The sequence below is a fragment of the Papilio xuthus genome, unplaced genomic scaffold (genome assembly GCF_000836235.2).
Source record: "Papilio xuthus unplaced genomic scaffold, Pxut_1.1 DF827135.1, whole genome shotgun sequence".
In the NCBI taxonomy this organism is placed as follows: Eukaryota; Metazoa; Arthropoda; class Insecta; order Lepidoptera; family Papilionidae; genus Papilio; species Papilio xuthus.
In genome coordinates, this window is record NW_013531514.1 from 248,253 (window position 1) to 262,774 (window position 14,522).

The 14,522-nt window shown below is 41.2% G+C and overlaps 3 protein-coding genes across 4 annotated transcripts in view; 1 reads left to right on the forward strand and 2 right to left on the reverse strand.

Annotated features, from left to right (window-relative positions):
* The window catches only part of Wdr24 (WD repeat domain 24), a 5,475-nt gene extending 2,524 nt beyond the window's left edge, over nucleotides 1–2,951 (reverse strand). Inside the window, exons 1-8 of the mRNA XM_013314637.1 lie at nucleotides 2,590–2,951; nucleotides 2,397–2,513; nucleotides 2,156–2,271; nucleotides 1,946–2,052; nucleotides 1,490–1,703; nucleotides 485–573; nucleotides 215–371; nucleotides 3–146 (exon numbers count right to left, since the gene is read on the reverse strand). Coding sequence (XP_013170091.1) covers nucleotides 3–146; nucleotides 215–371; nucleotides 485–573; nucleotides 1,490–1,703; nucleotides 1,946–2,052; nucleotides 2,156–2,271; nucleotides 2,397–2,513; nucleotides 2,590–2,689 — 1,044 coding nt within the window. The 5' untranslated portion in view covers nucleotides 2,690–2,951. The remainder of the gene's footprint in view (nucleotides 1–2; nucleotides 147–214; nucleotides 372–484; nucleotides 574–1,489; nucleotides 1,704–1,945; nucleotides 2,053–2,155; nucleotides 2,272–2,396; nucleotides 2,514–2,589) is intronic.
* A 275-nt stretch (nucleotides 2,952–3,226) lies between these two features.
* Usp30 (ubiquitin specific protease 30) lies at nucleotides 3,227–5,754 on the forward strand. The gene is made up of 9 exons (XM_013314814.1): nucleotides 3,227–3,636; nucleotides 3,763–3,935; nucleotides 4,026–4,173; nucleotides 4,253–4,419; nucleotides 4,531–4,618; nucleotides 4,695–4,810; nucleotides 4,887–5,018; nucleotides 5,097–5,266; nucleotides 5,363–5,754. The coding sequence occupies exons 1-9, from the start codon at nucleotides 3,366–3,368 to the stop codon at nucleotides 5,481–5,483; spliced, it is 1,386 nt and encodes a 461-aa protein (XP_013170268.1). The 5' UTR covers nucleotides 3,227–3,365; the 3' UTR covers nucleotides 5,484–5,754.
* Nucleotides 5,755–7,924: 2,170 nt separating this feature from the next.
* On the reverse strand, nucleotides 7,925–14,099 carry Rbpn-5 (Rab GTPase-binding effector protein rabaptin-5). 2 transcript variants are annotated; one of them, XM_013314835.1, is made up of 14 exons: nucleotides 13,894–14,099; nucleotides 13,536–13,646; nucleotides 12,678–12,815; nucleotides 12,404–12,501; nucleotides 10,943–11,029; nucleotides 10,755–10,868; nucleotides 10,593–10,662; nucleotides 10,402–10,517; nucleotides 10,088–10,320; nucleotides 9,915–10,008; nucleotides 9,660–9,835; nucleotides 9,475–9,577; nucleotides 9,162–9,389; nucleotides 7,925–9,083 (listed from the first exon to the last, which is right to left on the reverse strand). In XM_013314835.1, the coding sequence occupies exons 1-14, from the start codon at nucleotides 13,934–13,936 to the stop codon at nucleotides 8,925–8,927; spliced, it is 1,770 nt and encodes a 589-aa protein (XP_013170289.1). In that variant the 5' UTR covers nucleotides 13,937–14,099; the 3' UTR covers nucleotides 7,925–8,924. The 2 variants fall into 2 exon arrangements, with proteins under 2 accessions (XP_013170289.1, XP_013170290.1); XM_013314836.1 differs by lacking the exon at nucleotides 13,536–13,646.
* Nucleotides 14,100–14,522: the final 423 nt, after the last annotated feature.

Genomic DNA, 14,522 nt, shown 5'->3' on the forward strand with positions numbered 1-14,522 from the left:
GCGTGGGGCGGGGCGAGCGCGGGCAGCGGGCACTCGGGCACGGCGTGCACCACCTCGCCGCGCGCGGACACGCACACGCTCTGCGGGTTGGCCCACAGCACCGGGTGCGCCGCCTCCAGGAAGCGGTGCCGGTACAGGCTGCAGTCCTGAGGATGGTGACGTACAGATAGCCGCTAATACACTGCGAGTGTGCGCCATCAGACGGTGTACGTACCCTGCTGGTGGAGAGGAAGGCGGCGTGCGAGAGCCAGGCGATGGCGGTGGTGACGTCGCGGTGCTCGGCGAAGGTGGCGAGAGGCACGTGCGGGCGGCGCACGTCCCACACGTGCACTGCGCAGTCCAGCACCAGCGCGCACGACGCCACCTGGTACCTCGCGCACGACACACAATACTCACACACTAAGCTTCTCACAATTACTTAAGACTTCATAAGAAATACGCATACGAACAGCGAAGTTTTTTTTAATCACCAATTTGGACTTACTTTTTTTGTGGCCGCCATTTAACGTGACCGACAGATGCAATCGTGTATATGGTGTATTCCAAGTTAGGCTTCCCGTGCATGTCCCACACCTGTAATACATACACATAATCAACATCTCACATTCAAATGACATCAGGAAATTTTGAAGATGTTATTTGGGACGATATAAAGTCAGTTGTTGAGAGTGTTAGATAGAAACGATGCGCTGCTCCATCGTCTGGGGATAACGATATCAGTCGACAACCAACAGGTTATCGTCTAATTATATCATCTGGACGTTATGTACTGTGTACAACGGTAAAACCGATTTATACAATAGACAACTCTCGGTCATTTAAAGCTGGCACAAGTAAAACATTGTCAGTGTCGCTTGGCTAATTACTTAATTATGTACAATACTTGCTTTTTTATATTTCAAGTTCTGTCATATACTAAATGGTCTCTGCTTCTCGAAAAATTTTCAAGATTTATTGCGAACAGGACACTTTTAATATCAACCTAGCTTCATTTGTCTTACAAAAAAATAAGACAAACAAAGCAAAAAGGTTATAAAGAATTTTTCTCGAATATGTTAAATTTTTGTTTTGTCTATTTTTTTATAAAAATATAACGAACAACTAAACATCTTACCACATTGTGAATAATTGCTATCATTGTGTATCGAACTGATTAAAGTATTTATAACATCGACGTTTAATATAAACAGGATCAAAACATCGCCATAACAAGTGGTAGTGATGAGATAAGGCGCAGACAGACACAAAGCTGAGCACAGACACGTGTCTGTTATCGCCGCGACCTAGTTCCTGCATGTGCAGCACACACACACAGCACACGCGTACAATTACATCACTACTTTGATTGCTAAACTATATATAAACATTAATAATAAAGCTTACTGGATGAAGCACCATTCAAAATAGTCTGAAGTAAACGTCTATTAAAAATTCTACCAAAATCAAAAGTAATATAAAGTTTGGGAACTTTCATATAATGCATAGTGACCTTTATAGTCTTGTCGCGCGAGGCAGTGGCGAGCCAGGGCACGTCGGGGTGCCAGTCGCAGGCGAAGACGGGCCCAGAGTGCGCGGTGAACTGCTGCAGGCAGCGCTCGCTGCGTCGCGAGTCCCACACCTGCACCGTGCCATTCTCTGATACAGCTGCGAATGTGTGCGCCTGATGCGGGCTGAACTGCACATCCCGTATTGACTCTGTGTTGCTATACAATACATTAAACACCTTGTAACTCTATCATTGTTACAAAATTAAAATTAAGAAAAAAGATAAAAGAAAAAGAATGAAAATGTTAATGGATTGTGTGCGAGAAGATTTGTGTAAAAATGGATTGATAAGATAGTCGATGTATTGAAAAGCATGTGCCAACTGTATGTAAATTTTTAAATGTCACAAAAATCTAGATTTTAAATAAACAGCAGTCTAAATATGAGAATGTTAACTGACCTGATAAATGTACGAGCCACCTCTTTCATACGAAGATCAAAACATTTCATCATGCCATCCTGAGAACCGGAGATCAGAAGTGATGGCTCTGTCAAGTGAAAACTAACCTAGAGAGAAAACAAGTTCTTATTCATATTATACGTAAATAACACATAACTTATAATTTTTCCCTATACTTAAGCATTATTTTCTTTCAAAAAAAGCATATACCTTATTAACAGTTCTTTTGTGGTCAGAGAAGACATGTTCCTGTTTGGAGCGTCCTGATCTTCCGAGATTCCAAACAACTACAGCCCCATTGGTAGCCGCTGTGGCCAGAGTGTTCTCTGTATATAAAAAAAAATTCTACTAAACTTTCTCCTATTAAATTAAATTAGAGGTGAAATTATATCCCACAGTATTAGAAAACTCAATGTTTAAAATTAATAAATTTAAGACTTAAAGGCAATACCTTCTATTGTGCTCCAAGCTACATCAATGGAAGAAAAATTCAAATTTAAGTTTTTTCCCACCCTCAGGTTGCACACTTCTGAAAACTCATCTTCTCCAATTGAAAACACTTTGAACACTGAAAAAATAGAGAAAGAACAAAAACTTAAACTAATGAAATACAAGGATAAGTTATTATATTTCAACAATTTTACCATTTCGTCCAGCTATAACAACTTGTGTACAATCTTTGTTTAAAGCTAATGCATTTGCAGGACCTTCCTGCGAAACACATATTGTATTGGAAGGTATCATTGTCCAAAACTAATATTCTTGAGCCTTCTACACTATTTACAAATACACTGTATCACACATAAACATATCCCATGTTACGGTTAACCTATAAGACTTTCGAAGTTTCAGATCAAATTGAAATTGGACGGAACCAGTTTAACAGATAGCACTTTTATCAATAGACATATTTATTCTCGAATACAAAACCACTATTTCTCATAAGTATGTACACCTTATTCCTATAAGTTCGGCGTATTATTATTGCTGTCAATCTTTTGTTATCATTTTTGTCGTTTATCAGTTGTTGTCACTGTCAATAACACTTGACAGTGACAGTGATAATTCTGAATTACGCAGAATTTAAATTGAAAAAGATTTAATTCAATATTTTTACGACAGATACAGATGCTATCAAATCATATTTACATTGTAAGTATTATTTTTTGGAATTTGATACGCTTTTCGATAGTTTACGCGAGGTTAAACATTTTAAAACGTAAGATTTTTTTTTCGTTGTAAATTGTCAAACTGACACTTCACTTGATTATGAACGTCAAATTTTTGATTACACAAAAGTGCAGAAAAGCAAGTGTGAGGATTTGTTGTAAATATTCGTAATGGTTTTAAGAAAATAAACATAATAACTGCTATGTTACATTATTATAAGTGAATTTTTGATTTGGTTGCGCGTACACAAATGGAGAGCGGTGACAGAATTCTAGTGGCCGCAGGTCTAACAGCGGCAGTTGTAGTCGGAGCTTTCGTTCTGTGGGGTCCTGGAGGTGCACCACGCGTAAGGAAACGACGCGGGCAAATAGCAGGACTTCAAAACCTTGGCCGAACATGTTTTCTTAATACGCTCTTACAAGCACTAGCGGCATGCCCTATATTCATAGAATGGCTTAGAAAGTACGCGAAAGCCGATGCACACAACAGTATGATAACAACGCTTTATACAGTTATTGAAGGTTTGTTTTGGAAAATGATAATTCAAATTATTATATCAATAATATAAACTTTATCTAAGTGCTTACAGAATTGAATATTGTGAGCTTAATGCATTTGTAATATGAACTATTGACACTATTTCCTAGTGGTGAATGGTACACATGAATCAGCGCGAGGCACGCCGGTGTGCCCGCTGGGCGTGCTGCAGTCGTTGCGTGCGGCCGGGTGGGTGATCCCTGCGGACCAACAGGATGCTCATGAATTACTGCATGTTCTCTTGTCATGTATTGAGGAAGAAACTACAGCTATGGCAAGGAAGGTGGCGTAATAATTCCTTTTATAGCTGTCTAACGATACTTAACATAAAAATTGCAAAGAGCTATATAATATAATAAATATGTACTTGCAGCCAGGTTGTCTCTCAGATGCTCTAGGGCTAGGTGCAGGTGGGCGGGCTTGGTCTGCGCTGGCGTCGCCGGCCTCCCCACCTGCAGCGCCGCTGTCACTGCGCCCTGCTTCTGCTGCGCCACCTGATGAACCTGATCTTGCAGACCCAGGTCCTACACTCATAGTGCAAGGCGGAGTTCTTACAACGATTCTCACCTTATGTATAAACATGTAAATGTTTTTTGACAGAGCCTACACCAGAACCCGCAAAACTGTCCCGGGGTGTGTCGCGCTCATTGTGTCAACTTGGTACGGCATCGCGTCGCTGGGCGGCGGCACCGGCACGTCCCGCCCCAGCACCGCCCACACGCGGCACGCTGGCTTCTCGCCTGCAGTGCACAGTCTGCTCAACAAAGGTCTCAGAATTAATCTTCAGTTGAAATAAAAGCAGAAATCCTGCTATAGATATAGTATTCTACGATAATGTCATGCAATCACCAGCGTTACGTTGTGATATTATTGTACAGAGCCCGGTGCGGTACGACAAGTTTGACAGCATCTCGCTGTCGATGGCCAACGCGAGCACCGGCCGCACCGGCGCCTTCAGCCTGCCCGGTATGTTGCATGTCATGACAGCACATATGTTACAGTGAAAACAGCAGAGATATCAAATATTTCATGTTACCTGTAGGTCTGCTGCGAGCCTTTACCGCGCCCGAGATGGTGAAGGGCGTGCGCTGCAACAAATGCGCGCCGGAGGACGGCGGCATGCAGACCAAACACATACGCACCGTCAGCTTCGGCAAGGTATTTGTATAACATTCACAACTAATGACGTGTTTGGAATTCAATATAATGATTACATAAATGTTTGTATGTGCAGTTGCCGTGTTGCCTGTGCCTGCACGTGGCGCGCGTCGAGTGGTCGGGCGGCGGGCTCAGCAAGCGCGGCGAGTTCGTCGCCTTCCCCGAGACCCTCAACATGGCGCCCTACGCCGCGCGCCAGCAGCCGCAGGTCAGCACCTGGCTCGCACGATGAACCTGACACTTGCTCTTATGTATAAATGGAGTGTGACTATAGATAAATGTGCAGAGCGAGCTGGCGGCGCTGCTGGGCGGGGCAGGTGGCGGCGCAGAGGGCGGGGCGGCGGAAGGGGCGGAGCGCGCGGCGTACCGGCTGGCGGCAGTCGTGGTGCACGTGGGCGGTCCGCGCTCGGGACATTTCGCCACGTACCGTCGCGGAAATGGCTTCGAGAGCAAGAGGTACACACTATACTCTCTTGTATTTCCTCCTTAATAATATGATTGCCTATTTCCTTCAATATCAGAGCGTGCGATTAATATTTGTTGACTTTCCAGATGGTGGTACACATCGGATACTTTGGTGCACGAGGTGGCGCTGCAGGAGGTGCTGCGCTGCTCCGCCTACATGCTGTTCTACGAGCGTGCGCGCAACGAGCCCCGCCCACAACACTTTTAGGCTCCGCCTCCTCCCCCGCCCCGGTAACACGCGCTAGTGCTATGTGTTCGACACATTCACCACAAGAAGACCTAAATATAGATTAAAGAGTTGGAATACCAGGGTGTCAGAGATAAATGAAGAATACAGCGAGAAGACACTACATGACTTTTGCTGACTTTACAATATAAAAATTATCAATCGTTTTAATAATGTGAATTTCTTCAACTTTAATATTAAAATAACTATTTGTAAGTCTATTGAACAATGAAATGTTGCTACTTCTGCTCCGCAATAAGGTGATAGTTTGAAATCTTAAGGAATCCTACTAAATTCAAAGGATGTTTAACTTCCTGCATAAAAGCATTGTGATTGAAATCCATCGTAAAATATGTTTTAGTGAACAAGAAGACATTGCTGACTACACATAGAGGTTTGACATTTTTTCGAATTTTTGAAATACTATACGATAGTTTAAAACTTTCAAATTGATGTTTCTCTCGACTTTATATTGTTGTTGTGAATGTATGTAAAGTTGGTGATTGATGAAGTATTTCTGAACAATTTGTGGTTGTGATATATTCTGTGCGAAGACTGAGAGAGAGAGAGACATGTATCATGTTGTGCTTTTTATAGTTCTTTTGCTTTCAATTAACTCAAGAAACATTTTTTTTCTATGGAAACTACACTTGAAATTAGTACCTGATCTGTTTTGTTTAATGCTCGAGTTATGTTGCATTTACATAGTCTTTTTTATCTTTGCATTTAAATATGTGTTCATGAGATCCCAGTTTTTTTCTACAGATTTGTGCAGTGGATGTCCACTGTAAGCTTTTCTTGTGAAATTTGTACTGTATTGACCTCTTAAGAATTTCTCGACTTAGTAAATTATATTCTTATTTAAAGTAAATCAAACATTTGGCTGTGTACATATTAAAAATTACTATATATCTAAGTATCGTACACTGTTTTTAATGTAGTAGATACAAAATAATATAATTATCTTTTTATGTAAAATAATATTTTAAAGTTAATAGGTTACACAATATCTTAGAGCCGACTTGATCTTTAAAGAAAATTAATTCCTCCAAATATGTATGTAAAAATATGTAGTTTGACCTATTAGCAATATTTTCAGACACAATGAATTTCACTGTCAATGAAAGCTGTATATTGCATTTTTATATTAGAGAAAGATAAAGTAATATTTTGTTAACTGCTGTCACGATTTTGAAATCTCCCCTAGTTTTTGAAGCACATTTGTAGCAAATATCACAACATATCTAAGAGAAAGGTTAAAATCTTTCATATTTTCTGCTAATAGAACTACATACTTACATGTCCAAAAATGATGTTTGCGTGCAGTGGAAACTCACGGTTAGATAAAGCGAAACAACTGCTTTGAGCGAAGTTTTTGTAAAAAAATCTATACTGTTCTGAAAATCCTGACCATAAGTTTTCTTTTGTTTCTTATTTTTATAATTTTTTTTTAAAATTGTTATTTGAGTACAAGCTCGCACTTTAGGTCTAATAGGATGGTTTTAGATCGTGCCATAGAAAGTGTCTGCTGAATGTTGGCCATCATGGTCTTTAATAAGGTTGATAAATACGTATTACTTACAATTGCATTTTGTGTTGTGCTTAAATATTAGTTCGTAGTTAATCATTTACGAGGATTTTTTATTTTATTACTAAATGAATCAAAGAGGCTTAAATATCGTCTTCACTGTATTTTTTTGGATTCCAACATATATAAATTGACGTGATTTGTTTTTTTTTATTAAACATGTGTTTAAATATTGTTGGTTGAGTTATTTGAGTATTAATTAGGATTGAATTATATTGGAGCGGCCAAATTGAATGAAAACGGGTATATGTTTGATGTAATTAAACTAAAATATAATGTAATTATATATATTCTTTTCTATATGTTTAATGTAGGAAGTTGCTCAGATGGAAACATTTTGAATATATATGATAATTTCTTATATCACAAACAAGTGGTGACCACTCACCCGGCGCAACACACTTTATCTTCAATTTAATTCTATTTATAATTGTTTAATAGTTACACTGGGACTCTGTTAGTTTGTAGATTTTGTATGGATTTGTGAGATGTATGTACTTTCAGAGTAATGTATGTGGCAACTGTAGATAGGATTATTTATTTGTGCTATTAACAAATGTTTATTGTAATAAATTGTATTATAAGTTATGTGAGTTTCATTTCTCATTTAAATACTCTGCCCTGTTATTGTGACAAATAGAAAGTTCTCTTTTATAAATGTACGAGCTGTCGCCCGTGACTCCGTCTAACTTAATTAGAAGTCATTTTTGTTAAGATTTGTTTTTCCAGGCTATGTGTTCAGCGAGATCCATGCACCCGTTCTGGAGATACCTTCTACAAAACATCCATCCATCCAAAGATTCAACATATATTATTAGTAAGAAATAAACCATACTTTACAATAAGTAGCTCTTTATTATTTACAATAAAATATATTTATATTACAATAATGTAATGGTCTGAGCGCCATCTGCTAGCAGCTAGCTATCACATCACCGCTCGCCTCCAACTCATGGACTCTGTTCTGTGACATCATCAATGTGAAACAAGGACTTTACTCACAATATGGAAATAATTAAGACATAAATATAAATGTGCTACAAGATGTTAAACAAGAAACAGTGCAAAAAATATATTCATCCTGTTATAATTTGAGGTATCCCGGAGCGTCAGTACAGTGGGATCACAGAACGTCGTCCTTGTATTATATATACATACAATGTGAACATTCTATCTATATTTAATATAAATAATTATTTAAACTGTTCATATTTACAAAGGTCCAGATGTACGGACCCCAACAATTGAGAGTCTAACAATTTATTTGCATATGTCAGCCGGCAGATGTAATAAGTTTCCACTGACAAAACTTGTATAAAAATATATTGAATCTTTCCCTTTGGAAACACAAAGATGTTACCAGTGTTTTTGCAGTGAAAACCCACGGCGACAATTATATCGTAACAAACAGCTCGCATTTAGTTGTTCAGTCGTTTGTAGACTCTCCATTAAAAAAAAAAACAATTTTACTAGAATAATTAAATAACAATAATTATAGCACTTAATAACTTAATTTTATAATATTAATTTTAACTATTTTTACACACAAAGTTTGCATGTTAACACACGTAGTTGTAACAATTGTAAGAGCTTGTAGAAATATAGCGAACGAATAATGATAGCTTGGTTATTTTGACAGATTGACTACAATTTGAAGAGAAAACTTTTTAACGGTCATGTATGAATTACGCTGTTACGGTCGACTGACGTTGGCAATACGAAAAGTATCTTCCGTCGCACTCAAGTCGCGGTTGCGGTCTTCTGGAAGACGGAGGGACTCGGCGCACACGATACAATCCATTCATGACCAGTAGTGTAGTGAGGGGTGAGGAGGTTCACTGCGGCGGGTCGGTGCTGAAGTATGGCGCGGCGTGCGGCTGCAGCAGCGTGCGGCAGACTCCGCAGACGCGTGCGGGGGCGCCGCGCGGCCCGCTCGCCACACAGTGCGACACACACGCGCCGCAGAAGATGCGCCCGCAGTGCCGGCAGTGCACCTGCACCACATACATACACATACATACACACATGCAGTACTGCATCCTCAGCACGTGCTGTGTCACATACACACGTACCTTCTTCTTGTTGTTGGGCAGGGCGGTGTGGCAGGCGGGGCACTCGCTGACGTCCTCGTCGTGCTGCCACCGCACCTCGGTGTCGGCCTCGCGGATGCGCTCCAGCTGCACCTGCAGCGACTGCGACAGCCGCACGAAGTCCTGCTGCACCTTCTCGCTGTTGTCCAGCTCCAGCTGCAGCGCGTGCACCCGACCCCGCACCTCGCACGCCTCGTTCTGCAGCCGCTTCTGTAACGAAACGCACGAGTTAGCGCCGCACCGCAGCCGCTAGCTCGCAGGCGAGCGCGGCTGTGGAGTCGCGGAGGCGGCTCACCTTGTCCTCCAGCAGCTGCTCGATCATGTCGTTGGAGTGGCGCAGCTTGTCCGCCAGCTGCTGCATCTGCTCGCGCTCCGTCTGCAGCCGGTCGAGCTCCTCCCTGGCCGCACATACAAAGCGAAGTGTTAACAAATATATTCCTTTGCGACACATCGACTACGACGGATTGTAATATGTCTCACTTGGCGGCCTTGAGCTGCTCCCTGGTGGCTGCGAGCGCCTCCTCCTGGCGGTGGAAGAGCGCGCCGTGGTGCAGCAGCTGCGCGCGCAGGTCGCGCTCCGCCGCCACCGCCTCCTCGCGCCCCACCTCGCACACGATCAGCTGCTCGCGCAACCGCAGCTGCTGCTCCTGCAGCTCCTGCACCGCACACGCACATATCGCACCGGGTCACCGCTGCACTTCCACATCGCCATGCTCAATGTCAGTCGACACTTACCTCGACGTTATCGGGTAGATCTATTATTTCGTTCTGCATTTCTTCCGCCTTCTTGGTATACTGGCCCACCAGCATGGCGTTGTCTCGTTCTAATCTGTAAATAGCATTACAATAAATATCCGTTTAGGAAAGTCGTTCTCAACAGTATGGTGAGGGTGAGATGCGACACTAACGCGTCAAGTTTCCTCTGCAGCGTCTCCCTGTCGACGGTGAGGGTGGTGACGGTGTGCAGGGCGCGCTGCTCGGCGGCGGCGGCGGCGGCCTGGCGCTCCTCCAGCGCGGCGGTGGCGGCGGCCAAGCGCTCCGCCAGCGCCCCCAGCCGCGCCCCGCCCTCCGCGCGCCACCCCGCCGCCGCCACCAGCGTCTCCTCGTGCAGCGACCGCACGCCCTCCAGCTCCTCCGTCGCCTGCGTACACGTCGCAACACAACGCTCTACAATACAACAGAGACAGAGCAGGCGATGAGACGAGACGGGAGCGACACCTACAAGCTTGAGCGCCTGCTCGAGCTGGTTGGCCTTGTCCCGCGCGGCGTCAGCGCGGCCCTGCTCGCTCACCAGCTGGCGCTCGTAGTTGGCGCACATGTCGCAGCGCCGCAACGTTTCTGTACATAAACAATACATTATTAAACCTACAAAACTATATGGCAATTATAAACTTTTAATATTTTTCTGCTCGCCTGTGTCCTGCTTGGCGTCGCCGCCGGAGCCGGTGGAGGACGCGGCACTCGCCGGCGCTGCCTTGGCTTTCTATATAGTTACAAGAAATGTTTACAAGTTTAACCAAGTACAAATTAAATAGAAAAAAATTATAAACATGTGTTGTATATAAGAATGCCTACCAAAGCTTCCTGCAGCTGTGCATCAGTCTCTCTGAGCTTGTTCTTGAGCGCGGATATCTCCAGCTCCAGCGGCTGGATGATGGAGTTCAGCAGCTCGTTATCTTCTATGTTTTGCTAAAGAAATGACCATCTTACAATGAACACATTCAATGCCACCAACATAGAACACAATGAGGGTATGAGTGTACCTTTCTCTGCGGGTGTTCAGTGTCGGTGTCAGCGCCGAGCTTGCGCGCCAGCGAGCGCACGAAGGTGGCGGGCGCCAGAGACAGCTCCTGCCACACCACAGTACTCAACACTGACCTTCTTGACATTCTTAACTGTAGTACCTACTCTCCTTTATGCATATGCTTCAATCATACTAACATTTTATTTATTTTCAAAAGCGATGTATAAATAACAATATTTAAACTGTTATATGGTTAGAGGATTGAATAGAATATGATGGAATTATTGATTCTACTTATAAAATAGATACATTAAACAGCATTAGAACTTGACAAGTACTTGTTAAAACTATAAGAACATTGAATATAGTGGAAAATCACAAAGAAAATAATGTTTCCTTGTTTATCATATCAAAGGTTATGTAAAATTAATATTCAAAAATAAATAAAACATAATTTATAAACCACACTGCGTAGTGCACATCATTAGATGTAATAATACATTTCTATATGCATATATTTTCTTAAATTGAATATATATGAATTTATAAATTATTTAATATAAAAGATTATCAACACAACCTAATCCTACAACATTGTTATACAGACTAAAATTAACTGATGCGTTATACGTAGTTAGTGATAACATATTAGAAAAACTTTTAACAAGCTCTTTCGCAAGTTAAAACTTACTAATTATAATAAAGCATAAGAACAAAATTATATATTTATAATAATTAATAGAGCGACGGTGGCTCAGTGGTTTCAGCACTTGACTTGCAATCTGCAGGTCCTGGGTTCGCATCCCGCCATGTACCAATGTGTTTTTCGATTTTCGATTTACATATGTACATTTATCCGACGTTCTTACGGTAAAGGAAAACATCGTGATGCAACCTGCACATATCTGAGTAGAAATTCAAATGTGTGAAGTCAACCAACGCGCACTTCGCCAGCGTGGTGGACTATGGCCTAGTCACCCTTAACTTAGGGTAGGCTCCGAGCCCCTCAATGGGGACGTATAGTGAGCTGATGATGATTTATAATAGTCAATGTCAAAGGTCAGTTTCTAGGTATCTTTAATATGTTTAACATATTTAACAGTGAAAACTGTTATGTACTGCATCTCATATACATAACATGCTAAATACAAAACACTCTGCATGCTATCACTAAGTTCCGCCACTTTACGATACGAGTGTTTTAAAAATGTAACGAGTTATTCTACAATAGATAATGTGCTTTAATACAAGTAAATAGGATTCAATTTTGTATACTTATTTCATAGCAGAAGTAAAAATTGAAATTAACACTGCTAAGTGGTGGCTTATCATGTTAGTGCAATCTACATAATTACTTAACAAGATCGGTAAAGTAATATTTACTTTGGTGGTACGCATATATTCTTTATGTATTATAAGGAGGCCACTTAATGAGTCAACTTGTCTGTACTATAATATGCTAGGTGTTTGTTTGTCTCACCGCTTGCTGCTGTTGTCGCAGCTGGTGCTCGAGGTCAAGCGTGCGCGCGCGCAGTCGCCGCACTTCCTCCGTGCCTGAGGACGACGCCTCAACCGTCTCTGCAAGTATATAAATATATTGATAACTACACTACTTTATTTGTCATACACACATTTTGAACATCACAATGTAAACAACAAAAAAAAACTATTTATTATTTGAATAATGTTTAGGTCTACGGTACGGTCCATCTTGGTCAATTTTACATGTAAAAAAAATTAAAGGGCTATCTAACCGCTGACAAGTAGCTGCAAACTCTGTATCTCCGACTTCTGGTTGTGGCTGAGTGTCTGCAGCTGCTGCAGCGCGGCGCGCAGGCTCAGCACCTCCGACTGCAGCTGCTCGCGCTCTATCACCATCTTACGCATGTCCTCTGTACAGTAACAACAACTTATGTTGCATGTACAAGTAATCTAATGCAATCCATTTAAAAATATAAAACTTTTTCCATATAAATAATATTGTTATATTAATCCAAAATAATTGTAATTTGGTTGTTTGTATGAAACGCTAATACAGTTGAACATCTATATGTGAAAGCCAGTCCCAACAGACAAACTCCATAAGTTAGAAAGTCAGAGGAGAAAAATACTGTGATCTCTTTGACTATCAACTATTCAGGATCAACTGTATTAGAGTACTGTTGATAAAGATGCAACTATCAGTGTGTGAAACTATATTAAACATTAACAAACAGTTAAAAATAACATCTTGTGTTAAAGATTAAGCAACACATAAGCACATTGAATCATTACATAAGTGAAAGCCAGACAAAATAGCACACAGTGCATATAAACATGTACCGAGGTCTATGGAGTTTACTCTAGGTAAAAATATAAGGCTAATGTGAAATTATTATTGCTATGAGTTCAAGTGTTTGCACTTAATTTTGAATAGTTAATTCTATAATAAATACTTAAACAATGAGCTCTTGAAAATTTCAAACTAATGGGATTTTAACAATACCCATAAGCATGCAGACATATTTGTGATTTTATAAGAACTTCTCTTATGAATGACAAAGACATACTTCCAACGTAGCACTAGACAAACCATTACCCCTATGTTGCATCGACAAACTAAAGCTACAAACCTTCTTTCTGTAAAAAAAGTTCTTTCATTTTTGCTCTCTGGATGTTAAATTCTTCTTCGAGATCGCGCCTCAGCGTGTCCGGGGAGGGGGGTCCGCCTCCTCCGTCCTCAACTTGAAACAGAAACACTACTCAGCCGCTTGAACGGCAGGTAAATGCACACCACGGACCACCAAATAGGTGCAGGTGCAAAAAAAAAGCATGAAAGCAGTTCAAACGAGGGAAGCATAGCGTAGAGTGCAATGCCACTATAAATATGTAAAGACTTGATAGACATTTCCTTCTTTCTGCTTGTCCAATTTTCGGTCCGTTATGTTAGCACTGAGACCAAATAACTAAATGAAAATCACAAAAACACACCTGCAACTGTCGTTTCGCCGGACATCTTAGATTGGTCATTCATTTCACCTGAAGTGAGTTTATGGCTAGCAAGACTTGATTTTTCGATTTTTTACCATTGTTTTAAGGTCCAAGACACTGACTCATGTTGAAATTAAGCGTAAAATTAGAAAAATTACTGTTCTTGAGAATTGTTTGACAGTTGACGTTGACGTTAGTCAGGAAGAATGCAGGAAATGAATGACAATAAAAAAATTACAGAGTATAAACATTGATCCACAAACTTATTTGGGACTGCGGTTGGTGGCGCTATTATCGCGGTCAGTTCAGGTTTTGTCAGAAAATATGCTTTTAAACAACGATATTGTTCGTATTCTTTTATTATTCTTATATTATTCGTAGTATTTTCGTAGAAGAACACGTAGGCTATATATTAAGTTTCTTTGTAATTCCGCGCAGACTGGGTCCCGGGCGACAGTTAGTTCCTTATAAGAAAAGGAAGGGAAGAGGCTAAAAATAAGCCACCGGCACGCACATTCGTCAGACGAAACATGGAATTGCTTTAATTTTATGCCTGCCTTCTGTGTAGTATTGCACTGGGTGACCCGACCAATTTGTGCAACAGATGCATCGTTTTGGCATCTAGATTT